Source organism: Haliotis asinina, chromosome 14, assembly GCF_037392515.1.
Source record: "Haliotis asinina isolate JCU_RB_2024 chromosome 14, JCU_Hal_asi_v2, whole genome shotgun sequence".
NCBI lineage: Eukaryota > Metazoa > Mollusca > Gastropoda > Lepetellida > Haliotidae > Haliotis > Haliotis asinina.
This window is the reverse complement of record NC_090293.1, coordinates 21634854-21662165: the sequence shown is the minus strand read 5'-3', so window position 1 is coordinate 21662165 and position 27312 is coordinate 21634854. Positions and strand designations below refer to the sequence as shown.

General features: G+C 39.6%; 1 protein-coding gene and 1 pseudogene across 7 annotated transcripts; one reads left to right on the top strand and one right to left on the bottom strand.

Annotated features, from left to right (window-relative positions):
• LOC137260701 (sulfotransferase 1A1-like) overlaps positions 1 to 27312 on the top strand; it is a 189664-nt pseudogene that overhangs the window by 56015 nt on the left and 106337 nt on the right.
• LOC137261828 (troponin T, skeletal muscle-like) lies at positions 454 to 22699 on the bottom strand. 7 transcript variants are annotated; one of them, XM_067799620.1, is made up of 15 exons: positions 22601 to 22699; positions 15181 to 15238; positions 14345 to 14362; positions 12432 to 12470; positions 9550 to 9589; positions 9051 to 9167; positions 8594 to 8680; positions 7984 to 8136; positions 6423 to 6437; positions 3560 to 3775; positions 3133 to 3173; positions 2696 to 2737; positions 2229 to 2265; positions 1831 to 2028; positions 454 to 1168 (listed from the first exon to the last, which is right to left on the bottom strand). In XM_067799620.1, exons 2-14 carry the CDS (start codon positions 15198 to 15200, stop codon positions 1870 to 1872), a joined length of 984 nt encoding a protein of 327 aa, XP_067655721.1. In that variant the 5' UTR covers positions 15201 to 15238; positions 22601 to 22699; the 3' UTR covers positions 454 to 1168; positions 1831 to 1869. The 7 variants fall into 7 exon arrangements, with proteins under 7 accessions (XP_067655721.1, XP_067655722.1, XP_067655723.1 ...); XM_067799621.1 differs by lacking the exon at positions 22601 to 22699 and adding an exon at positions 17420 to 17481; XM_067799622.1 differs by lacking the exon at positions 6423 to 6437.

Here is a 27312-nt window from a genome sequence, read left to right as displayed (position 1 = left end):
ACTCGATTATTTCCACACCGCCCCCATATAGATGGAATATTGCTCTGTGCGGCGTGAGACTAAACTCACTCACTGATATCGCGTCATCGTATAGTGTGGATCGATACTTAGAGATTGTGGAGACTGAATCGTTTTATCGATACTCTATATTACAAATCGTCAAATTGGTGGAATGTTGCTGACGACAACTATGAACAAGAATTGTTTCTGATTATGCTAGTGCTTAGTATACGACAATTGTGAAAGATACCTCTGTATCCGTTTCCGAGGACATGAAACTGATCGATGGGCTACATTTAACCTCAGCAAGAGGGATAACTAACATGTCCGGTGTGAAAACTGGACATGTACAGTCGTTTTTCTCCCCTGAGTCGGACAATGGACACAGCCCCGATTACCCTGGTTCCACTTTTCTGGATTCTGTGCATTACAAAAACAACTGAACACAGAAAATGTGCTAAATCAACCATCAAGTTTATTCAACTGAAGTCTTTTCAGCGTTTAGGGCATCTATGAGGACATCACTCAATAAATTAGATATGACTCTTGAAACCTTGTCTGGGTGAACGAGTTTCCCTGGCGGTGACTTACCGTTGATAATACCAACCATTCTTGCAACGCTGTGAAATCGTTTCGATATTCCAGCTGACAGTCTGGTGTTGGGGGCCATGGATCATACTGCGGTTCAGAGGGGCTTTCACAGCGAGCAGGTCACGGCCAGGGATCCCGTGTCCCCGTGTTTGGTCAAGGAGGACACGCAGAAATCACAATAAATACACAAAATTCCAATGTACAGATTGATAACCAAATTTAATCCCTTAGTGAAGTGTTCTATTAACTAGTATTGATCACAGAGTCGGCACAAAGCTAAGGGTAAATTATTAAAGTTGAACCAGGAAGACAAACTGAAATCCTTTACAAGTGAGTATTTCGTCATGGAACATTTCATGTGTCCATGGAAACGTATTGCACATGATGTTGTCGCGAAAAGAAAGGCATTGACGTACAGCTTTTTACAAAGTCTAGGGCGAAAATTGAATATATACATGATGCAGTTTTTTGGTCTTTCATTTTTATCTGATGTTTCGGAGTCTGCACTAGAAAGGTTTGACTTGCATCCACAGACAGGCGAAGAGGCAAAGCAGGGCTCGCTACTGTGGCTTTTATACTGTAAAAAAAAGAAACAAGATTTTTTAAAAACAAAAACAAAAAACAAAAAAAACAACGTATGTTGCACTCGATTAAGCAATGAATGCACTTAACGTTTACTTGGACAATTTGGTGCGAAACTCACCTCAGCGATAATACGAAATCCCCACACAGAAAGTTTTTGGGATTGTGATATATATTTCATTTTTGAGAGGCGAAACTGGGTCTTCTGCGTGACCGGAAACACATTACTTTTTCTGGCTCAATGTATGCAATAGGTAGCAAAAGTTACATTTATTTGTTGGCTTGTTCGTTAGCTGTGTACTTAGGAATATTGTAAAAGTGTGGTCTGTCAGTAAACGGGTCTGTACCAGACAATCCACTCGTTTTGGGATACGATAGCATGTATCATCCAACTCAGTGCACCTGACCACCCGATTCCTATCGTCGCCTGCTACAACAAGCATGGGTAGCTGAAGACCAATTTTACCCCGGATATACAAACCTGACGACACTAATACCTCAACACTATTGCTGCACATTGCATAGAAAAAGAAAGTTTTCAGTCCCTTAGCATCTGACTCGTGCTCTTTAACGGGTTTGTGTAAATTCGACAAGCATGGGTAGTTGAAGGACAATTCTAACCCGAATCTTGACGGGACAGACTGGATATGTACTTACCAGTACCCTAGACCTGAGGATATTCGCAGACAGGGGTGTCTATTCATCACCCTCCTCTTCCGCGGCTTGGGATTTTTGAACGTGCTGGATCTCAGGAGGTGGGGGTTCAATAGCCAGATCCTCGAACAGCTTGGCTCTTTCGTTGTATGTTCTGTGGTCGGTATGGCGTTCGTATTTACTGCACAGTTGGATCTTGGGCTGTTAACAGAAAGTCGAGTTGAAACACACATTTAACCATTTTTGAAAGACTGGTGGGCGAATACGTGACACGTTTCATGGATAACAACCTTTTTCTACTCTTTATACGACGTTACAGGCAAATGATTCCCGAAGGAGGACCCCATTTTTGACTTCCGATTCTTAAAGGAAAACAGTGTGGTATTGTGGTATTTACTTACTGGTGCACTAGTGAATTTGTCAGCAAGACGATCAAACCTGTAAAAAGAAGCAAACCACTTCATCAAATGCAGAACAGCAAGTTTGGTTTGTTTGTTGTTTGAAGCGGCACTAAGCAATATTCCAGCTATATGACAGCGGCCATGACAGCTGGACAAGACAATCCACAGGGGGGTGACAGATAAGTCAGTACAATGCCTCAGATAGATGATGTCGTGACACAAAATGAGGTTACATCGGAGGGTTATATGTCCCACTACATGGTCGGATTCAAACCGACCGTAAGAGGATCCTAACACTGCCAAGGGAGGGAACTCAAATTTCGACTGATGAGAATTCACCAGTAAATGTCAAGAGCTGCTTTTCCTCAGAGGATATTATGGAATCTTAGAAAGGGTGCTTGTAGGCAGGCTTCAAAATAATATAACATTTTAGCGACATGTTTGTTAGTGACGAAATTTCAACTTACGATTCGTCAACCTGTACTGAGGATACTCCTCGTTTGCCTTTCCTGAAAAATACAAACAGTGAAGTTAAAATATGTCTGGCCATAAAATTATTCAACCGACCCGTTTTAGTTTCAAGGGCTAATTCAGCGTCATTCAATGCTACAAACAGAATTCATAATACACGTGTTTTTGTTTGACAGCTGTATTACAGGTGTATGACGCGTCTGCAAACAGTTGGGTCTGGACCAGAGAATCCAGTGACTGACACTTTGACATATGACCATGCGTTTATGAATCAGGAATTCGCGAAACGGTGATCGTATCCTGACCCACCGGTGGCACCGGCCTCAACATATGCACAGGCTTGTCACCTGTTCTTCTTAACCAATTCGAGAAAGTATGGTTCAAGTCAAAATAGGAAAACCTAAATCTCATATGCGCAGATTGCACAACTTACCCTTTGTTCATTTGTCTGGCTCTCTCGGCCAACTCGATCATCTGTGAAGCAAATACAACATATTTATGATAATACGTTTATGATTCAGAATGTCGTAACAAACAGAGAATGTCAGCCAAATGACTTTTGACCAAAATCACCAAAACAATGAGACTTGTCGGTGTGTCTCAAAATTTCATTAAACAGTTATAGACATTATCCTGTGTGTAGATGTACAGTTAATTGGCCTCTCTGGAAGTGAGATCAGTGACGTCATGAAAGCCGAGGGCGTCACATTGGTTTCAACTGTGGACGTAGAACGTTACAAAATCTGGTTATCTCCCTTTTCAAAATTCTGAAATTCTGAGTGCGCAGCTACCAGCATGGCGAATGTGTGAACACCCCCGCCACCTGTCTCTACTGAAAACGTTTCATGGAGAACACTTACGTCGTACTGTTGTCTCTTGAATCTCTGTTCAAGGTCATACTTGTCCCCTTCCAAGCGACGGATAGTTTCCACGAGTTCCTTGGCGCGGGTAAGGAGCTTGTCACTGGTGAATCCTTCGATTGCAAGAGGGGTGATTCTCTGGGCCAAGATGGCGCGTTTTTCTTCCTCTAACTGTTCCTTGGATTTCTGCATGTCATCTGCGTTCAAGGGCTCAAGCTGCAAGTAACAGTATATGGTTATATCATTTGACGTTCAATACTCTTGGATTCATCTGTTGGTTTGATTGAAAAGGGAATTTCTTATTATAAAAACTTGAGCTGTATTTGCATCAACTAGTCTTATATTCTAGTATATCAATGGTATCATTGCTTCTTTGTTCAGTGAATCCTCTTATTAATTAACGTTGAGACAAATTTACACAAATTAACTTTTATTAAATCCTTTGAAAATGTGTGTACACTAAACGATAAACTGTCAACTTCTAATATTTGACCGCGTTAATTGTGAGACACGTGTTTCTGGGGGGCAATGTATATTTTGATAAACAATAAGGGTGTCTACAATTAAACTTTCCTCTATTTACACGTAGTTTACTACTTCAAATTGTTATTCTATCCGATATTAGTTTTGAAACAGTTTGCAGTGTAGGTACTAACACCTAAAGCGTTCTAGAACTATCACCGAAGAAACTTGGAACTATTCGAACTAGCATTAATGGTTTGTATTCACAAATTGAACATGTATAAACTGACATTTTAACACCACAAGGAAACAATGGTGTGTGACGTGATTGACTACAATGTACGGCTGAACAAACTTGCGATACCAGGAATAAAGGGCGCTTAAATTTTTTCATATCGTATCACCCGAACGTCTTTTGAGCGCAAACAGCATGGCCGGAAACGCACGTAAAATCTCCAGCATGGGCTTTCAGTGGTCCCATACATTTAATATGATTCGTTTGATTGTAAACCTTGGTATCACAGTTTGAATTACCGACAATATACTGCAAAACTGTATAATCTGTGACAAATGGTTCTAATAAATTCCACCGTTAGCGTTTTCAGTCGCATCAAACTTTATATAGTGAACAAGATGTGTCACAGCTTACGCGGATTTTGCAATAAACAGACGAACACGTTTTAACCCAGTTAGAACAGACATTTGCTAACACAAACTGTATGTGAGTGGACAGTGACCGATGGACAATGGTCACTCATGACGCCACAGTGCACATCTGTAATAAATACAATGTACAGACAAAAGGACATCACCAGGTGAAACTGCGTCCGCAGCTTTAACTCCTTTGTCAATTACTGGACACCGTCCCTGGAAGTAGGATAGCCACTTACATAGCTTGGGGCGAGTGGGTGTGAGTATTATTTTAGGCTTTTGGCTATATCGCGGCGGGGGACACCAGAAATGGGCTTCATACATTACACTCATGCGGGGAATCGAACTCGGGTCTTCGGCGTGGGGAGCGAACGCTTAAACCACTAGGCAGTCTAAGTAAACTTAGTCTCAGTGCATTTCACCACATTGGAGTGTAACGAAAAGTACTGAGGATAAGTTTACTTAGACTGACCACTAGGCTACCCCACCGGCCCAGCTTTTTATGAGGGTCAGTTAACTGAAATAGCGTTATAGACAGAATCCACTTCACCGTGTCCTGTGATATTACTGAGTTTGAATCCAACAAACCAGTGGTTGATAGTGCGAATAACCATGAACGTCTTCATAGTAAAATGGCAGCCAGACTGGTCGTGTCTGAGAGTTGATCCTGCCTGTCTTGGAAGCCAGTGCTAGCCAATCCCAGCAGTTATTCTGATAAATCGATACCCATATTCGTCGTCCCTTAACATATAAATGACTGTCTACTTCAATTGTTTACATTACTGAATCCTGTTTCCGATTCATTTTCTCACTGTCAGTGTAGCAATTATACACCAAATGACTATGTATTACACAGATTTCATCTGCGAAGACTTAAATAAACAGTAAACTTAAATCAAAAATATTTTCACTAAATGATGAGATGAAATTATTCAAATCCGTTTGTGTCATACTCAAAACGTTTGGGTCGGGTCCATTACTTCATTTTACACCAAACATAGATAAAACATTGAGAAAACATAAGTGGTTAATAATTATCATATCAAATACAGTTTACCTGTGCAGCAAAAATACCATACATTCAGTGAGGGTTAGGTCTTAGTGTTAGTAGCAGTTCATTAGTAACGGTGCCGTTAACACACGTTATGTTTACACAATGTTACTCAATGTTTGCAGGTTATATTGTTAGTTATATACACGTGTATTAAGTGCACATCATTGTCATCGTTGTAGACACATTCGTTAGTCTTCCCTCGTAGTACAAAATACCTGCCTGTTGTGTTATGCAACACAATATATCAAAACCGTCAGTCCAGGTATTCTAGAAAGGCTATGCATAAAAGATACTATCCTTTTTCATTTTTTATGTCAGTTACTTAAAAAGAATATTGAGCACGGCTTTTGGGGGGTTGGATTACACTTTCTAACTGAAGTATACTTTCTAGTACTTATCTTGGGTTGAATCCCACCCGGGATTCGAACCCACTCCATCAGAGTCAGGTACCTTATCGCCTCACCCATACAGTTGGCCGCCCAACCCGCTCAGACACCGTGGCTTAAACAAAAGCTCTAGAATCTGCACTTTGCTAAGAAAGTGTAATCCCAAATCTAACATATTTTACATTTAGCCACTTTCTATATGGCATTGTGTGATGAAAAATATTCAAAGTACGATATTTTGGTTCACAGAATAACCTGGATGAGGTTTATTAAGGTTAATATTCACCAAGGGTTGTTTGAGACTACTTACTACACCTCGTTCGGGCTGAAAGTTATAAAAGCCAGAAGCTAGACCAGATCTACACATTCGTTGTCCAATTGTATAAATACATTGATTTAAACACATGGATGTCATGTTAATTTGTAAATGTTAACATATGACGAATTGCAAGGATATGTCAAAAATATATTCCTATATTCAGAATTATCAATGGATTGGACAAAACTGAAAGATGTCAACAGAGAGTTACGTTGTTTTACGCCGCTCTTGCCAATATTCCAGCAATATTATAACGGGGTCACCAGAAATGGGCTTCACACATTGTACCCATGTAGGGAGACGAACCCGTGTCTTCGGCTAACGCTTTAACTAGACACCCCCACCTCCAATAATTTACGCAAATTTCAATGTAAGTTATACTATGGATAAATATATATTTAATAAATATTTAATGACATTACAAACTTCGCTTTGTTTGTTTATATTGAGGTAATATAATTTGACGTATCCTTGATAAAGTATATACATAGATATAAATTTAATACATACCAATGTTATTTGTAATAAACAAATGATATTGTAGGCAAAGCATTGCGACTCAATTGTAATACGCGCTGTTATATACAATATGCAGTGTTTGGTGAGAGATGCGCAAGGTTTCATATAGACCATTATATGTCCTCTAAGGGTGAAACAAGTCAACAGTCGTTGCAAGGCATGAATTATTTGAATTGTCATTGAACTTTCTTGTAGGTCGAAAAAAATAAACCGAAATATTGAAAATTATTGCTCATTTACCTGGTTTAATCGAACGACCAATTTACTATGGCAAGCACAGTGCATGACATTGGTATACTACAATTTAACATTTCATGTTAATATGTCAGGATTATGTTACACATCTTTTTTGCCTTTTCTGCAACTGACTGGTGACTGTAAGGAAAATGTGTTGTATTAAGACAAAAATAATTTTAAAAAAATAAAAGTACGATATCAATAGAACATATAGAGTAAATAAAAGTCTAGTTATATTCGGTTTGACAACAAGCAGTGGCACAGGGGAGTTCATTATAGACAGTAACAACACGGATCCTCGCGCAGACACCATGACATTAATTGTTTTTACCAAAAAAAATTAAAACTTTTTTCATTCTCCGTCAGTGTGTAACAGCGGTGCTCCTTCCTACGTCAGGCATCCGGAAAAGTACGTCGTTTCTCGTTTTGAATTTGTTTCGAAATTTCAATTAAAACGCCTTTAATAAATTAATGGAATCCGTGTTATTTACAGTAATGATGCCGTTTAATATGTTAATGACTGCTCATTGTAATTTCGTTATTACATGTTCAAGTATCCAATATATTCATACTGCACGATTCGTAACTGTGTCATCCAATACATATCATCAGTGAGGTCATTCCCAACATGTATGCACATATCTGAAATCCTAAAGTGTTAAAATATTTTTCAAAATTTGATCTACTTCTATGAAGGAATCAAGACACAAATGCATTATACGTGTGTGTGGAATGTAAGGCTGAAATAAATGTCCATTAGAGCAAACGCGCTGTTTAGTTCAGGGTTGACGCTTACCCCTCCCGTTCCCTTCTCAGAGTCGCTACGTTTTGTGATTACAAAGTTGGGTTTCTTGGATTTCTTCAATCTTTCCTCAGCTTCTCTCTTCTTCCTTTCCTTCTCTTCCTTGATTCTGGCCTCTTCTTCTGCCTTCTTCCTCTTTCTTACTTCCTGTAGAGCCAAGCGGGGTAAGAATGTTAGATGACGTGTCTAGTCAATGACGTCATACTGTTGTATGTCAACTACACGTTTTCATGCTGTTAAGCATGAAGTGAAACGTAGAATTAAGTTTGACCTTTAAGTGTTTTTATTTGTTCTTGGGGAACAAGGTTTTCTCTTCTAATGTGATATTGTTACAGTGTCAAGATGTCACTAGCAGTTAATCTCATGCCGCATGTCGGTCATACTGATGTCACCATATGTCATCATAACTATACATGTATATTATCATCTCCCTGGGGTTTGTTACGTTAAATCGATCATTAACAATGCGTACTTCTGAAAAATGGTCTAACCAGTGCCCATACACTTCAGTCATGTTTCCCACCCAATCCACAACATCGATATCCTGAGAGTATTTTCTACCGGATCCTAACGGTGAACTTCCACATATGGACGTAAGACTCACCTCTTCTGCCTTTCTGCGTGCCTCTTCCTGAGCTCTCAACTCTGCGAGACGAACCTCCTCGGCTTCACGTTCAGCCTTGCGTCTCTCCTGCAGGGAAAGGCACATACAATTAAAGCATGTAAATCTCTGGCGAAGAAATGGATGAGTTGGGTTTTACACCGCTCTAAGCGATAATATCAGGACGAGAGTCAGGTATGCAAAGGTAGGGAATCGAACCCGGGCATTCTGCTTGGCGAGCGAACGCTAAATAGCCACAAGGTTACCATTCTGCATTTCTGACAAAGGATCTAGTGGTAATTAACCCCTTTTCTGTACTGATATTACAAGTCTCTTGTTTGTTTCTTGTGTCACCCAGCGATATCCCAGTCAGCCTTGTAATTGTTGTGTGCTCACGAGTCACTTCTAATGGAACAGGGCAATGGGACAGAACTATAAGACACCGTTGGTCAATACTAACCCTTCTTTCTCTCAGCTCTTGGATTTCCTGAGCCTCCTTCTCACGAGCCTCACGTCTCATTTCCTCATACTCTTCCATCTCCTGCTGCTGCTTCTCTAGACGCAGCTTCTTGGCTTCCTGGAATACAGGAGGATAATGTGGCACTTAAAAGTGAGTGAGTTGAGTTTTACTCCGCACTCAGCACTATTCCAGCTGTATGGTGGCGGTCTGTAAATAATCGAGTCTCGACGAAACGATCCAGTTATCAACAGCATGTGCATCGACCTGCGCAGTTGGGAACCGATGACTTGTGTCAACCAAGGAACCCTGCACCCCCCTATGGATCCGCCTGTGTGAATACAGGGTCACATTCTGGCCGGAATGTTCGTGTATGACACTGGCCAGTGAAATATACGAGATCAAACCACGACCTAACAGCGGACAAGAGTAGAGAGATGTCTTCAAAGTCTTCAAAGGTATATAATATGTTTAATGTAATACTTTACAGATCAAGACTTACCTCCATGGCCTTTCGTGCCTCGTTGTCATCCCCATGTTGTCTGTAGAGCAGAAAACATTTCCATGTAAAGTCAATAGATATTACAAGCATGAAGTCGTACAGTAACCTCTCACCGCTGAGTAGAGTCTACCCAGAGACTACCTGATGTACAGTGTTTTGCATAAACAGATCTTCCTCGGTCTTTTCTTTTGTTGGCGTGATGTTTAAGGCCACCCTCAGATAAATGACAGCACTCTGCAAATAATCGAGTCTGAACCAGACAATCCAGCGATCAGCGTTTCCAGATTTGTCATCAACAAATCCGTGTTGTGGGTTTTACCAAAGTAGTAATCATCCAAGACCTACACCATGTTCCTTTTACATGTACCTGACACGTCTCTATATCACGGGAATATTGTTCAAACACCACTCACTCTCGGGTTGTGGAGGAACGTGAAGTGCAAAAAAGGATGAATCTTTCATGAATTTCCTTATGTCATATTTTCAGAAACGCCTTGACCCGCGACAAAGCAACAATTGTGGCGGCGTATATTTCGGTTTACACTGGAGTCGTTGACCAAAAGATTGTAGAAGACTTATATCGCGATTTTAACGATTTATGATAATTGTATAGTGTCGTTTGGTGCAATTGGGCCCTGGTAAGCTCTACCCTGCACTGAGAGGTTTCAATGCCGTTATGTTATCACATGTGAGCATGCAATGTTCTCATACACAGTATTATTGCTTTGATTATTATTGTGTATAGTAAACAATTAGACACGAGGCAGTAATGGTGTTAATTGGCTATGTTTGTGTTATTAGTATAGATACTGAGGAGAAAAGCTTGGCTATGTTAAATATGTTGTGTAAGTAATCAGGACAGAAGATATCAACGTATATCATGTATCAAGTAATGTTTCCATGTCAGATTGTGTTACTTGCTGTGATGATGGTCTATGTGCGTTGGTGCTATTCGTAGAATAATTCTGCTTAGATTTCACTACAATGGGGGAGATAACAACATGAATTAAACTACTAAAATAAATGGTAAAATATCACAGGTGTTGCATTCCTGGTGCAGCATAATGCAATATTCACGCATTCATACAATGTCGAAATTAGTCAAAGAAAGTGATAGGATTTTGAACATAATTCAGATTGAATACTCTATTTTAATAGAAAATAAAGTCACTTACAAAAGTGTTGATTGAAGAAATGAATTCAGGATATATATGACTTATTTGTTAGTATGTGGTAATTCGTTGCTGAGTCTTTTCGTGTTGTTGCACAACATTGTACAATCTCGTTTAACAAAACTATTGTAGCGCCAAGACAGTCGTACCGCCCATACTGTACCACAAACTTACGACAATAGCTGTGCGAAGATCTATTTATCGAATGACCCTGATTGAAACCCTAGGCGATAGTGTTGTTGTTGCTGGCATGAACTGTGATTTTGTTTTTGTTGTTGACATGGATTGTGACTATGTTGTTGTTTTTGTTGTTGACATGGATTGTGACTATGTTGTTGTTTTTGTTGTTGACATGGATTGTGACTATGTTGTTTTTGTTGTTGACATGGATTGTGACTGTGTTGTTGTGGTTGTTGCCATGGATTGTGACTATGTTTTTTTTGTTGTTGACATGGATTGTGACTATGTTGTTGTTTTTGTTGTTGACATGGATTGTGACTATGTTGTTGTTTTTGTTGTTGACATGGATTGTGACTATGTTGTTGTTTTTGTTGTTGACATGGATTGTGACTATGTTGTTTTTGTTGTTGACATGGATTGTGACTGTGTTGTTGTGGTTGTTGCCATGGATTGTGACTATGTTTGTTTTGTTGTTGACATGGATTGTGACTATGTTGTTGTTTTTGTTGTTGACATGGATTGTGACTATGTTGTTTTTGTTGTTGACATGGATTGTGACTGTGTTGTTGTGGTTGTTGACATGGATTGTGACTGTGTTGTTGTGGTTGTTGCCATGGATTGTGACTATGTTGTTGTGGTTGTTGACATGGATTGTGACTATGTTGTTGTGGTTGTTGACATGGACTTACCTTGCAGGACGCACAACTTCCTCGACTCTGAGGGGGTTAAAAGCAGGAGAGGGTTAGACCATTGGTTATGTGAACAAAATCACAACATGAAAGATTAGTGGATTATCCCTGGCTACTCATTGGTACAAATATTAAACCAAATCAGAGGTCGGGCTTACATGACGACAGCAATATACTTCTGTTTAATCAGTCATTGTGACAATCTGTCGTGCAAAATGATGTTCCGCCTGAGAAATGATTTGACTAGAAAATTTACAAACACTGTCAAAATATCATTGCCGAAACACAGGAAATATAAATAGAATTGACAAAACAGATTCCTTTTTCGTAAGATTGTACAATTTTGAATATATCATGCGTATGATCATGTTTTCTAATGTAGTTCTGGCAACCATCAAACATGGTTTAATTGTATTTTAACCCGACAGTTTCTATATGACACAAAACATATCTTTTTCATATCAAGAACTGTGAAAATATTTGGAAAGGTATGAGATGCATCGTGTAAACCTGCCCATCTTCATAAATGACGTTACATTTGCAAATATAATACATGTGTACCTTATGAATATTATGTAATAATTCATAACAATTGTTAATGATAGTGAAATAAGTGGTTGTGAGTGGTTGATAATTAGTAAAACAGTGAATACCAGAAAGAGTACTAACATTCGAATTACTTTTACGAAAAGTAACGTTACACAATTACAGAAACAGATTTATATTAAAGCACCAAACATACGAACATACGTGCCATCTGAAAATATCACTCAACAAACTTCAGCCGTGATTCACACGTGCGGACAAACGCCCGCAAACACGCACGAACACACGCACTTACTGACTGGCTTGTTCATCTGGTGCAGAGGTAGCCTCTTGTCTGAGCACAGCCGAGCAAATTCAAAGCAAAGAGTGAGCATAAAAAGCGAATAATAAGCATTAACGAGAGACCAAAGCAGTGACACATTCTGGATGTTCTTTAAGGTTAGGACCACTGACCGTGTCCCAAAACACAACACCAAAAATTCTTCTTTTAACCAAATTTGAAACTGATTATTTATATGGCACCGAGAAGCACCACTGCTTTGGCCAAAGAGCAAAGTTGCCAACGAGAACATGAACTGACAAGAACATGCTTTTCTGAACATTTACAACTTCGAACGTAATTACATTCTTCGAACAACTTGCACATACGTTTATTAAATCAACATTACATATACGGGCATGTATTATTACACGTATTTGCGATTAAACGTGCCATATTTAAGCCGATTGAATGCAGTTACGAAAAAGAAACATAAAGATATTTTTTATTGACATATTGGTACATGCTTTCTCTTACGAGTCAAATAAAGCGATAGATACACGAACAGCTGATGTGCAGACCCAAAACAAAATAGTCTGATCATCATTATCGAATTTCTTTCTACTACTTTGAAGAAATGAACATATTTCAACGGTTTTAACTTCTTTTCACGAAGAATATTCGTCATTGTAAAAACAAATTTAATTATAAATGACCGTTGCCCTTACATGGACTTCAAAGCGGTCAAAGATACTTCTAGATCACATACAACACACAACAGAGCTGAGGAACGTATACTCTGTTGGTCAAGAATTATGGCTTTGATCGTTTTGTTTTCATAGCAAATGTCGCAACATGATTTCTCGCATTGAACTACCACTGAAACGCGACAATGACGATCAGTTACTCTAACTAAGAGTTTGTACGGTTGATGGATTCCAAAATGAAGGGACTTTACTGCTATTCATGGTTCTTGTGTTCTCTACAAACCGTAACATAAGAGTAAACGAGGGATTGGTTAAAGTTGTGGAAAGTTATTAAAAGGGGAGGTTAAACTATTACTTTCATGAAGGACGTTGGTTAAACTATGTAAAAGAAGAGATATAAACACGGGTGTATACGATATTGTGTATATTTCTGACGAGGCCTGATGTATGATGCGTCTACTCTACAAGCGTGTTGCATCAATGCGGCGTGAGGATGTGAATGCCATTGTGCAAGGGCAACCCTGAACAGACCAGCTGACTTACTGAGGTGGAGCAGACGACTCCCTGTGTGGAAGATAAGTATTCAGTAGCGGGAGCATTTGCAAAATAGAAGCAGAACATAAACTGTTTCCTCGAAATAGATGTAGGATTCTTAGATTTTTCCAATATGCCTGTACATCCACGAGAGAGAGAGGGAGAGAGAGGGAGGGAGGAAGGACGTGAGCTTGAGAGTAGAAAGAGAGGGAGAGATTGAGAGAGAGAATGGAGAAACAGAGAGTTTGAGAGAAAATGAGAAAGGGAAGAGAGCTTGAGAAAGAGAGAGGGGAGAGATAGAGAGAGGCAGCTCGTGAAAGAGAGAGAGCTTGAGTGTCAGAGCTTGAGAGAGAGAGGGAGAGAGAGAGGGGGGATGGGGCTTAGAAAGAAGATAGACAGTGAGAGAGACAGTGAAAAACATAGACACAGATATTACATCGTGATTTCCGGTGATGTAGTTCAAGGATAAGAGACATACACTATCTGCTTGACAGGGTTCGGGGTTAGATGTTAGTGGACAATGCAGTGTCCAGTGTGTCGTCCTTGACCCTAGTCATGCTGCTTTGAGATGTCCAGTAATAGACAAAGTAGTGTATGATGACTATGTTATATTAAAAGTGTCCATGTTGTCCTCTAGTCATGCAGTGTCGAGTGTCCAGTAATGGAGAGAGTAACAGATGGTCACTGTGTTAGTATACAGGTACTTACTCCTCTTGTCCGGCTTCACTGAAAAGTCAAACATTTCACGATATAAATCACAAAATAATCAATCTTTTTGTCATTTACACTTTTGTGTTGAACATAGGGTTCTCTGGAAGTAAAAGCGTGTTGCCTGTGTATTCCTTTATTGTCATTGTTGAATCGAACTACGGATAACTCGAACAATTTACTTACGTCCCTTCGTCTTCGACACAATGGTCCTTGGTTGTATATGACTACGATAAACTCTAGGTTTTTTGCTTTTAAATTGAAAGTATGTTTTACAAGAATGATAGACGGTCTAAGAATATTTTCTTGATTATCTGTCTCTTATACTTATATATACTGAACATAGAAAAAGAAACGTAATTCTTTAAAAGAATGAAATTTCATTAACGTAATCGGTCATGTTTATGTCTTCTATTTATAGACTTGACAAAAAGCAAGAGTTGCGTTTCTTTTGCTCTTCACCATATAAATATTGCTAAATATCGTCTTCTGATTTTACCAGCTAATATTAATGACAGTACTGGTTGAAGTGTTCGCTCGTCACACCAACGGCCCGGGTTCAATTCCCACAAGGGTACAATGTGTATAGCCCATTTCTGGTAATATTGCTTGAATATTGCTAAAAAGGCATAAAGCCTCACTCATTCGACAGTACTGCAGTCAACTGTGTTTAAGCCATATCAGGGCAATAATTTATAATGAATATTGATCCGGAACCCGATGGCTGATAGCAGGAACAAATGTCCACTTAATCGGGTCACGGTGACATACGCACGTCGACGCCATCACCCAAACACTGTCGGTTAGCAGGGGTAAACACTGTCAGGTATACGTACTATGATTCTTCGTCCGCCATTATGATGGAGGAAACTCTGTCAGGTACTTATAGCAGATCTGAAAAAGAAGAACGAGATATCAGTAAATCCATCTAATGCCCAGGAGGGGGGCGGTGGGGTAGCCTAGTGGTTAAGGCGTTCGCTCGTCACGAAGACCCGGGTTCGATTCACCACATGGGTACAATGTGTGAAGCCCATTTTCTGTTGTCCCCTGCCGTGATATTGCTGGAATATTGCTAAAAGCGGCGTAAAACTTAACTCACTCACTCACTAATGCCAAGGAGAGGGGAGCGTTTGCTCACGCCAAGGACTCGAGTTCGATCCCCCACATGGGTACAATATGTGAAACCCTTTTCTGGTGTAGCTTGAAATAATGCTAAAAGTGGCTTTAAACTAAACTCACTCACTCACTCACACATCTGTTACACGTTAAAGACATCACTGTCGGAACCGTAGGTGGATTGATTTTCGCTATTCCGGACTTGATTTCCCGCATTGATTCTATTTTTTGCTCGACACTTCGACATACCGATCGGCGCGTCGTAAAACATGATTCCGAATATTTAGAAGTCGGAGGTAGGGAATATTAGAAAAAAATCGAGTTCTCATTTTCCAGAATGAATTCGTATTGCAGTTCGGGTTAGTGATTGATGTTATGATAAAATGTGGTAAGAGTCGACTTCGGATAATGCACCCCTGTCATTTCTCAAAAGAACATGCGTGTTTCCCCAAAAGCTGTATCCGCCCTGCTGATATAACTTTATCGATTATAATCTTACAGAAATTAAATTGTCAACATATGTTTTTTTAAAATTGCAAGGTTTAGCCTCAGGATCTCATCGTTATAGCAAAAACATACGGGCACCTTCGGTAACTGATATTGCCATCACCACACTGTATCTACACAAACACTCCACATTGGATATATACAAGTCACACAACTGTTGTACAACCTTGCACTGTGACTGACGCATTTATGTCCCACCGCAAGACGATGTGTATGTATGTATGTATGTATGTATGTATGTATGTATGTATGTATGTATGTATGTATGTATGTATGTAAAACACAAGTTTCCAATATCAAACACAGTTTTCCTTCTTTGTTTAATTTGTTTTATGACGTAACGACGCTGAGTAAATGGAACAAGATTCGAAATTCAAATTTAATCAGAATCCACCTTACCATCAGAAATTCCAACATTATCTTTGTCAGTGGTATCACGTTATATATAGTGTATCAGTTGTGTCTAGACAAAGAACTAACCACGGGTACACAGTTGTTAACTCATTACTCACATGTAACGGAGTCACGAGACTTTCATCGTCGTGACACTAGCATTCCGAATGCTTTTAAGAAGATTTAATGGGAAAAGAGACTCTACAGAAAACAGAAAACTGTAGTAATCTAGACATACGAAATATTCCATGTATGTGTGTATATGTTTCAGGATCTGTATCACAGACTCAACCTCATCTCACAGACGCAGAATGTAAAACATTGTTGCCGTGTAACCCATCTCGTGCTAAACTTAAAAATGGCCCCGTCAGCAGAACTCATTAGAAGGTTGATATGCATACCAAACGTATGGAGATACTGATGTCACAATGGTCTGTGGTATGTAATGATTCCTCTTAATCTACATTCCTTGTACCCAAGGCATTATACAGGAACTGGACAGAGTATGCAGGAATTGGACAGAGAAATGTTCTTCCGCCATCTGGTAGCAGTACACTGTCTATCCTGGAATTCCGTGCCAAGACCAAAATAGGAAGAGCGCTGATGCAGGGTGTGTGGGTGTTATGTGGAGGTATCATTGAGGGATCTTTCCGTTATCTCGGCTTGTGCGTTCTTAAGATTAATATACATGGCACTGAAGTTCAGGCAATGGAAACATATTTTAACACCGTTTGCTTGTTAGCAAACTTAACAACTTCACACAAAATGCGAAAAAAAAGCATGAATGGGTTTTCTTCACGTGAGCTGAAAATCTTGGCATCATTTGTCAACACCAACAAGAGTGGTAGAACATTAGTTGTAAATACGAATTTATCAGTAAAATGTGAAAAAAATGAAATGTATTTGTAGTACTTAATGTTTTCAAAACATGAAAGAGGTTCAAATGCAGGCAGTAGACAGTCAATATGCACAGGGTGTGATAACACTGTATGACGGGGAACTCTGCATGAAACACACAAAAACACTTCACGGTGAAGTTATTTTGAGCAAACCAATTACCTTTGAAATTCCAAACGTTAACGCTCGAACGGCCTATCCACACGTCCGACTAAAACTCCAAAGAATGAAATGCGTAAACGCGGGTACACTGGAAGGACGATGGACACAAGGGATGTTGTCGGTACACAAACTGATGCCTCTAAAATGTCGGCTCCATATATCCAAGCCAACAGAAACCCCCTGACGTCTGCCACTGGTGTCGAGTTTCTTCGCCCCTAGCAGACGATAGCGGCTAAATATGCAACAGACGACTGAGGCACGTGGTGAGTGCACTACATAAGGTCTTTCTCCATGGAAAGGGGATAGCACCAGGTGGGCGCTGTCAGGAGGGGTTCTGTTGCGAGGGCAGGGATTAATTAATGGCATAATCACGGAATCGATATGTCTGTGGCTTTGAAATTCTAACATGGCACTTAAGCTTTTGATTTATTAAATGTTCTTTTCCAGAGCACCTTAACACCCTAACGGTAACATTGACATACCTGATGCTGTTTTTGTTGATGACAATAACTCGTTCCATCTGGTGACATTTGCAAAAATGGACTTTCCCTACTACAGCTTACAAAAAATATTACAATTACATGTACGTCTGTGAGATTGTAGTTCTGAAGTAAACAATAATTTTGTCAAAATAATTCATATTTCGGGCCATTTAAACTTTTTTTCGTACCTGCATCAGTCTATTGTGATGCTGGATTGTGACTATGGTTTCATATTCAGTGTTCTCAATGGATACTTTGCAACCGGCCATTAACCAATAGTACATTCATTCATAAACTGTCACCGGTAGCCTTGAGCAACCTTGAGCACCTGTTTCCTAAATGCACAGTAATCTCCACTTTCGTCAGAACAAGGGTGTCGTATCCTAGACAGCAAAGGTATGTGTTTCCTATTCCTATGTGGTTGCCATGGTGATGCAGAAATGGAGTTGATTTCTCATGTGTGATGGCGCCATAACCATTTTGCATGGCGAGCCTTTGCCAAAAGGTGTACTCGTGAAGGCTTGAGTACCTGCCAACATCTTGAACTACACAACTTTGCTCGACTTTTTTCTCTTTTGTATTTGCAATGATTAAGTGGTTGCATTGCACTTGTGTTAACTTTGTCTGCAATTTGTTCTGCACATGTTACGTGCCCAAACAAGATGTATGCGAAAATAGAATAAATATTGTTGAAACCTATAACTAGAATGTTGTTATAACGTATAACTTTATAACTAGAATGTTGTTATAACAAATATTCGTGCAACCTGCGTTGGCCTAAAGGGCTAGCTGGCTGGCTTCTTGTGCTGGCGATTAAGTGTCTGATGCTGAGAGTGTATGTTCCAATATCGGATGGGCCTCAACGCAAACATGCTAGAATCTCTTCTTAATTAAGAAAATCTAATCCCAGATATGATTTATGTTACTGGATATAACCTATACTGATATACAGGGAGGCTACATAAATATATACAGGTAGGCTAGACATAAAGCATTTTATGTAGTAATGTGGATGAAAGATAAAACTTATTTTGTTAATCATGCTAAGGAAACGAGTGTGAGTGAGTGAATTTAGTTTTACGCCCGCACTAAGCAATATTCCAGCTATATGACGGCGGTCTGTAAACAATGGAATCTGAACCAGACAATCCGGTGATGACATGTGTCAGTTAAGTCAGAGAGCCTGACCACTCGATTACGTTAGTCGCCTCTTACAACAACCATTGTCGCCTTTTATGGCAAGCATGGGTTGCTGAAGGTCTATTCTACCCCGAGACCTTCACGAGTCAGTGGAAACGAAAGAACTCATGGTGAAGGAACATGAAACTACATTGCATTTGTCTTAATTAGGTGGAAGGAAGAGCAATGCTATACTACTAATTGTGTGGGGGGAAAAAAGAAAGAACATATGTACTGCAGGTAACCATTTTGAGGAAAGGTACAAATTACGTTATTAATAGTGTAGGGGGAATCAAGATTAATGCTATTTATACTGCTCTTCTTAATTACAAAAAGGGATACGGGAACAACACGTATTGGTAAATTTGTTCTAAATTGTATGGAAAAAAAGATAGAAGCACACATATATCGCACTAAACCATATTGAGGAAAGGTACACTTTACGTTGTTAATAGTGTAGAAGGAATTAAGTCTAATGCTGCTTACACTGTTTAGAAGAAAACTATTCTCCTTTATTACAACAGAGACCATATAATATCTATTATATGGTCTCTGATTACAAGGAGCGATGCGGGAACAACACGTGTTGTTAATTTTCTCATAGGAAGATATAACTAATATTACTACGTATTTAGAGTAGGGAACTGAAGTTGTATCTTTAATTGCGACTAGAACTAGACTAACATCTAGTCTCTGAAATGCAAAAAAAGGAAATAGTTCCTAAATTATAATTGATGAAATATAATGGAAACGTCCACGGGGAAATTCGTTGTCAGAAACTGTGGTCATCTAGCCTTCATTGGTTATATTTGTTTCATGATCTGTATAACTGATTAGGTTAGACCTAATGTTTAGGTAGCGGGATTGTTGGAGTTTACCAACACATGTGAATTATCTCATGTTTATAAAGAGAATGCTGTACATTATACAGCGGCAGTATAACACATTGAACCTACTTTTGTATCAGTGTAATGGTACGTGTAATATAAACATTACACTCTAATTCATGTGGATTTGTATTAATTTGAACCTATTCCTTTAAAGCTTCTTTCGACGATGACCTAGTTTAAGTGTCAGAATGGATAAACCTAATGAAGCTGGCATTTCATTTTAACATCAAATCTCAATGTCCGACTCACAAACGTTTAACCCAATGTATATACATTTTCACAGATGCCGGTGTTGAAACAAACAAAAAAAGTCACGATTCCTTGAGGTAAGGAATTCCAGTCACATGGCGTAGTCACATGAAAATATTAATGTAATTTAATCAGGTTTAGTCACATGACAAAGTTAACGTAATTAATCTTATGCAGCTACGCAGTAAAATACGTGCTGCAGCTAAATCCAAAGCTCAAGTTCAAGGTCACTGCGACCTTCCGTCCCAGTCTGTGGTGGCTCTTACGCCAACCAGTAGCCGTTCCGATGCGACTGTCTGGTGATACCTGATACAATTTGATAACCCAGGTTATAACAGTCCCCGCACCCCCGGGAACTCGCTCTTGGGAGCTTGGTGTGGGGTCGGGGCACTGGTGCCGGTTGGGAATACGGGTTGATATATATTCCAACAAAGACCATATACTGTGGTCTCCAATTCCAGCAATTGCACATTACAAAAGGTCCATGCAACTGCCCGAGCCCTCTAACACAGTCGTCATGGGCGGTGGGAAGTGTGTGCTGGGCTCATCTGGAGTGCATGGATGAGGGTTCGTCAGGTTGCATCCTCTTATGACAAATACATCTGTGGCTCATTAGGAAGTATTTATGCATGTGCTTAGTGAGATGGAGAACATCATATGCACTATATATAGGCTTTTCTTAACTCGGATTCCCAACACACAGTTCAAAATGTCTCAGAGAACATTTCATCTTTCTGTTAGTCTAAACTTCGTGATGGCTATCTTTGTAACGGTAAATGAGTACCGTAATCAGACAGGTATAGTGTCTTGGTGTTTTAATTTCTTTCAATTACATTGTTCAGCCCCTGGCTGATCATGGGCATCGTGGTGTATAGTCATCTTACATGGTATTCATAGGGGGTGCTTTAGTTATTGAGTGGATGTGATAGATTCACTTCCTCCATCCCTAAACAACCCCGTACTCCTCTCAAATTTGATTGTCAACTCTCGGTAGTCACGATGCATTATATGACACAATTTTCTGCTGCCCATTGACATTACTGTAAATGAGTCTTAAACGATCGACATTCGTCTGTCTCACAGTCCCTGAACAATGTTATTTTCACTACTTCCTATCCCTCCATGCAGTGTTAAGGCTGTAAATGAAGTCTAGATTTCACCAGGTTCTGAATGTCTGGAGTGCCTTGTGCTCCTTTTCAATTTAAGAAAGATTGTTACTATCAAAATTATATGTTCAGAGACTAGGCATTGTCTAAATCGACTTATACATATGTCGAGAGAAATCTTTTCAGCTTCGATCGTGGCATGACGATAAGGGACACAACACTATATTACCCTGGCAACCATTGCAACGATTGTGGCGTATCAATATTTGTCTCTGAATACGTTAATCAGTAGCAGCGCTAAACAGAAAAAAACTGCGGACCTATTCCGTCCAGTTCCACTTAGGATGAACAAGGCACCAGTTGTGATTATAATGCCAAATGGTCCGAAGGAGTTCACAAACAAACTGTACTCACATACATGGAACTTGGTCTAATTGGGAAATGTTAATATACACAGGATATATGTATTATCTCACAGACTATATCAACAAATCAACGATTATTCCAATATCTTGCAGTCCCCAAATATAACACATTATCTCATTTGGAGTTAGACAGAAATCAAGATGGCGGCCATACTGACAAACAGGTAAGCCATCAAGGTCGAGTGATTCTGTTGTGGTGGAATTAGTAAATGGGTATGACGTAAACTTGATATTAAAAAGACACCCCTCAGTGATTTTCTGTTAGAATTAGTAATAAACTCAGGCTTCTGAATATGACGTACAGGCATATACCTGTATATACACATGTCCCTATACCTATTATATATAACACTGCGTTGCGTCATGGCCACTATGTCTAAAGAGGATATCTCTGCAAAGCATTTATCTAAAACAGTCCTTGAACTCTCTTATTGTTCTTCAAAACAGGTTTAACAAACCGTCATGATTCATCAGTAACAGAGAGATTATTAGCAAATTAAAAGATGATGAAAACGTCGACATACGGGAAGACTATACGTCTTTCTAAAGATTCTCCCTTAGCATAAACTAATGCAATAACGCTTCGATGGCAAGCTAACAATTTCAACAACATCATCTTAACTCAGGTAGGCTGTGCTCAAAAACGTCACAGCTTTGGTGATTTTCACTGGCTGCAACAGGTGAAAATATGACACGAACAAGTCATTCCTACTAAAGACAGAAAACTGAAAAAACCCCAATATTTTTGCAATACGTTCGCGTAAGCCCAAAAATTGTAAAAAGAACCCAGAGGTTAGTTTCCAAGAAAACGTGACAAACACTCATTTTCGGGAGAGAGAAAATCACCTACCTAAAGGTATCGAAACAAAATGGCGGCCTGAACACTGCTCCTGGAATGTTTCTAAGAGGCCCACTAGATGTGAGGGGAAATACAGAGATAGATGCCAACAGGCAAACGTTGGAGAAATATATTTATATACCTAGCTCCTATAGGGTGGTCAGTTCATGATACTCATGCGTTATGTGCACGGCTCGTGATCTTTTCAACTAGTTTCACGATGCAGACGACAGTTATACACAACAAGCATGTCTTTTAAATAGTTTTTATATTTTCGAATTAGTAACTGAAAATGTGTCTAATTTCTTTGACTTTAGTTTCTTTCCATCCCTACGGTCTGAAATGGACTCTTCCAAGAATGCAAAGATGATCAACCTGCACTGCTCACTGCAGAAGCCTCGGATTGCGCTACGAGACGCATCTCCTTTTATAGGCAAGGCGAAACCTGATCTTTGGTACCGAGGCCGAGTTTGTATCAAGAAATACATAGCCCCAACTGTCGGCAACACTGAGGCAAAGACTGTGTGTAATAGCTTGCTTTACAAGTCGGATTTCTCACTGTTGGTATCTGTTGTTAGGAATTAGGCGTTAGGCGAGAAAATGTACTATCCTGAGACGTATTCTTGGTCACTTGCTCTATCGACAATTATCTCCAACTGTGCTCCAGTGATATGAATATTTGTGAGAGAAGTATTTATGCTCAATTTGTCTGCCTGATTTATGATAACGCTTGAACACACGGCAAGCCCAAACAAACACATCCATTCAACAGGTACTGGAAAACATTATAATCAGATTTGTTCTCCAGCTTAGTGCACGTTAAATACACACAGCATGAAAACATACAAATACAGGGATCTCAAAATAACAATTTTCAAACACGAAACATTAACACTTAAAATAATTTCAATGTTCCAAAATATATAACGATCAAGTTAGAGAATTACATTTCTCAATTATTCCACAAGACAAATTCCAAAAGGCATAATAGCGTTAAAATTTCATGAATGGAACGTTCAAAACAGCAAAGACACCAGGTGTTCCAGAAGAGGTAATCCTGTCATAGTATAATTCCTACCAGGTAAATGCCACCACTTATTATCTTGACGTGAACCTGAATTGAGGATGTACAATTTGTAATGCTTATGAAATCCATATGGGTTGTAATCATCTGCGCATATTGCCGTCACCTGTCCATAATTTGCCTCCGTAACATACAATTACCTCCCTCCTGTCATCACATGTCAGAAATAGCGTATGCAGGTTTGGGAAATGTAGATGACTGCTCAACGAATGCAGATAATCCGTTAAATTATTTGTTTGTTGGTCGTGCTAGTGTTGATGAAGACATATTGTCACATGAGTTGTTTCTCAAAACGTAACACTTGAGTTACTGGTCACCTATGAACATTATTTATGTCTAGTGCCGTAAACCCTTTCACTCGTCTGCCAGATTGACTATGACATATTGTATACTTATTGTGTCGTAATGCTTAACACTAGGATGAAAAGTGCACCTTTAAAACGGCAGAAGGTTATAATGCCATTATGTTTTACAATAGCGTACCTGGTCAATAATAAGACATAAGTTAGTTATAGTGTGGTAATACTACACATTTAGTTACAGTGATTACAACTGGTCATGGGATAGTTATAGTGTTGTTTACACTTAGTCATGGGTTAGTTATAGTGATGATTACACTTAGTCATGAGTTAGTTACAGTGCTGTTTACACTTTGTCATGGGTTAGTTATAATCCTGTTTACACTTAGTCATATGCATAAGGTAGTTATAGTGTTGTTTACATTTTGTCATGAGTTAGTTATAGAGCTGTTCACATTAAGTCATGGGTTAGTTACAGTGCTGTTTACACTTAGTCATGGGTTAGTATTGTGCTGTTTACACTTAGTCATGGTTTAGTATTGTGCTGTTTACACTTAGTCATGACTTAGTATTGTGCTGTTTACACTTAGTCATGAGTTAATATTGTGCTGTTTACACTTAGTCACGGGTTAGTTATAGTGCTGTTTACACTTAGTCATGAGTTAGTTATTTTACACCTGTCTACCAGGTCACAGACGAACTTAAACAAAATACACTTGGACAAATCATCTCTGAAAAGTATAAGTTAATTAAATTGTTGCAAAACTTTACACAGAGTATACTAGAGCACCTACAAAAGATATCACTCAATGAGTTACCACAGAGTTCAAAGGCAAACAGGAACCCAGAACATCTCGACAAATAGAATGGCTTTGCTCCTGCTCTGTAAAGCGTGGAACAGCTGGAACAGAACATAAAGGGGAACTTGATTGTTTGAAAATATATTGATCCCTCTTGCCATGAGATCTTTTTGGTGGTTATTTTGTGACCCAGACCCTGTATGCATACGTATACTTATATAAGAGACGACGTTCTTTGATTGTTCCCTTGATTTCTTTCTCTCTGGTTCACTGTAACAAATAGTTTCCCAGTTTTGCTTCAGGCTGGCTAGCTGTGCCTGACAGTTACCAGTGCACAAAATAATTCACAAGCTCAACTTTTAATGTAGAAACTAAGCAAAGGTTTACAAAAAGCTAAATTATCATCAAAAAACAAAATAAGAAAACACATGTCTGAATTTCTGAAACATTTTGTTTATGCTCAAAGAACCCCAAGATGAACATTTTTACCAGGCCACAATCCTGCATGACTTAAGAGTATATTATAACTAACAAGTCGGAGGGAGCGATATATTTACAAAATAACCCCACGAAAATTCACTATCGGTCGGGGAACTGATTGTGGAAATTTACTGGCCAGACTGGATTTTTACTGGCCACGGGCTAGAGGCCGATTGTTGATTTTTCATGGATGCGGCGTGCGTAAGTGTAACAAGTGGCCACATACCCATCAGTTAATGTGCTGCAACACATATACACATAGTTTCACAGGCCACCTTTCACAAAGCAGTAAGATCATCGATGGTGCATTTTAGCCCATAAACTGTATATGTTGCAACACGATAATCCTTGAAAACATTGCGATTGGTACTATTGTTGTTGAAACAGAACAATGGATAGACTTCTACTGGAGACCGAATCCCGCTGTTGTAGAAACAGATATGATTCTACTAGAGACAGGAGATCTCTGTAAGAATGGTTGTTACATTCCTAAAGACACAGAAACCCGATGGTAGAAAGAAAAATTCTACCAGGGAGAAAGATACATTTCTACCACAGACAAAAGCCCGCTGTGAAAACATTTGGCACATTTCTACCAGAGACAGGTAAGACTCCACAGCAGGCACAGCTGTAGCTTGTGTTTAAGAGGTTCGGGGTAGAATAGGCCTTCATGCTTGCCATAAAATGCGACTATGCTTGTCGTAAGAGGCGACTAACGGGATCGGGTGGTCAGGCTCGCTGACTTGGTTGACACATGGCATCGGTTCCCAGTTGCGCAGATCGATGTTGTTGATTGGATTGTCTAGTCCAGACTCGATTATTTACAGACCGCCGTCATATAGCTGGAATATTGCTGATGGCGGCGTAAAACTACACTCACTCACTCGTGTGTTTACGCTATCCAAACACACGTGTCTGTCTGTATCCTGGCACAGACTGACTGCAGGTGTGATGGGGGACAACCTTGACACCTGCTTCCATGCCAACAATGCGCCACCACGAAGGTACTACGATTTACCATCTGACTAACACATAACGTTTTTTGTTTTGTTACCAAACTGTCTACCACTGGCTGAAATATAAAACCCATGATCAGGCTGTTGCTAAGCATAAAATGATATTTATTTCAGGTAGCGTTGCCATGATTTAACAAATATCAAACAATGATATATATAATTTGACCCTAATGGTTTATTAATATGCCTGTATGTATATAGTAACATGTGTGATCTAGATATGGTGTGTCATTGTGCCCCGGCGGAATGAATTGGAGCCCCATATGTCCGTGTCACATCGCGGGAAGCTAAGTGTTATCTGCGCAACACATTTTGCGCACGTAAGGGAATCGAACCTTTGTCTTCGGCGTTACTGCCTAACACTGCACGGTGACCTCGGAGGGAGGAGGGTGGGGTGGGTAGATTTCAGGAGATTCGCTCGTGAGTGAGTGGGTTTAGTTTTAGTCTAGTGTTAGCAATATCCCAGCGCAGAATACAGAATTCACACATGGTACCATAGGACCCATATGGGGACTCGAATCGCTGTGACGTACGGTCGCTTTAACGACTACTTGTAGATACCCTGCCTAGCGCTCGCCATTAATAACTCTCGGTTTGGTGTCAGTGTGTTGAGAGGAGTATCCGCGTTTTTCATATCTGTGGCAGGGTATACTCAGTGACTAGCACAAGGACACTGATATAAGTCTGGACTAGTACAAACACCCAGAACGATTTACATATCGCTTTGAAAGGATAAAAGAAACTGAAACCAACAAGTCATTTGTTTCCACCAACCTGCGTCCTATCTCAGCTTATTTCAGCTGATCTTGCTGTTACTAGGGAATTTAACAGAACAGTGTATGAGTGAATGAGCTTAGCTTTTCTTCAGCTTGAGCAATATTATGGCCGTGGACATCAGAAATGGGATTTACACATAGTACCTATGTGAGAAATCAAACCCGGGTCTTCGGCCTGACGGGCGAGCCCTTTAACCACTAGGCTACCACATCGTCCTAACAGGACAGTACCTTCATCACTCAAGGCTGTGAACCTGGAACATTGATGA

Bases quoted from the DNA above. Each gene is read 5' to 3' on its own strand.
- LOC137261828 (XM_067799620.1), bottom strand. From the start codon at position 15,200: ATGGCGGACGAAGAATCATA. The intron at 8,681-9,050 runs GTTAGTATTGAC...CTTTCCCTGCAG, and splicing joins AAGAGCTGAGAGAAAGAAGG to GAGAGACGCAAGGCTGAACG. The intron at 2,266-2,695 runs GTAAGTTGAAAT...TTCTTTTTACAG, and splicing joins TCAGTACAGGTTGACGAATC to GTTTGATCGTCTTGCTGACA.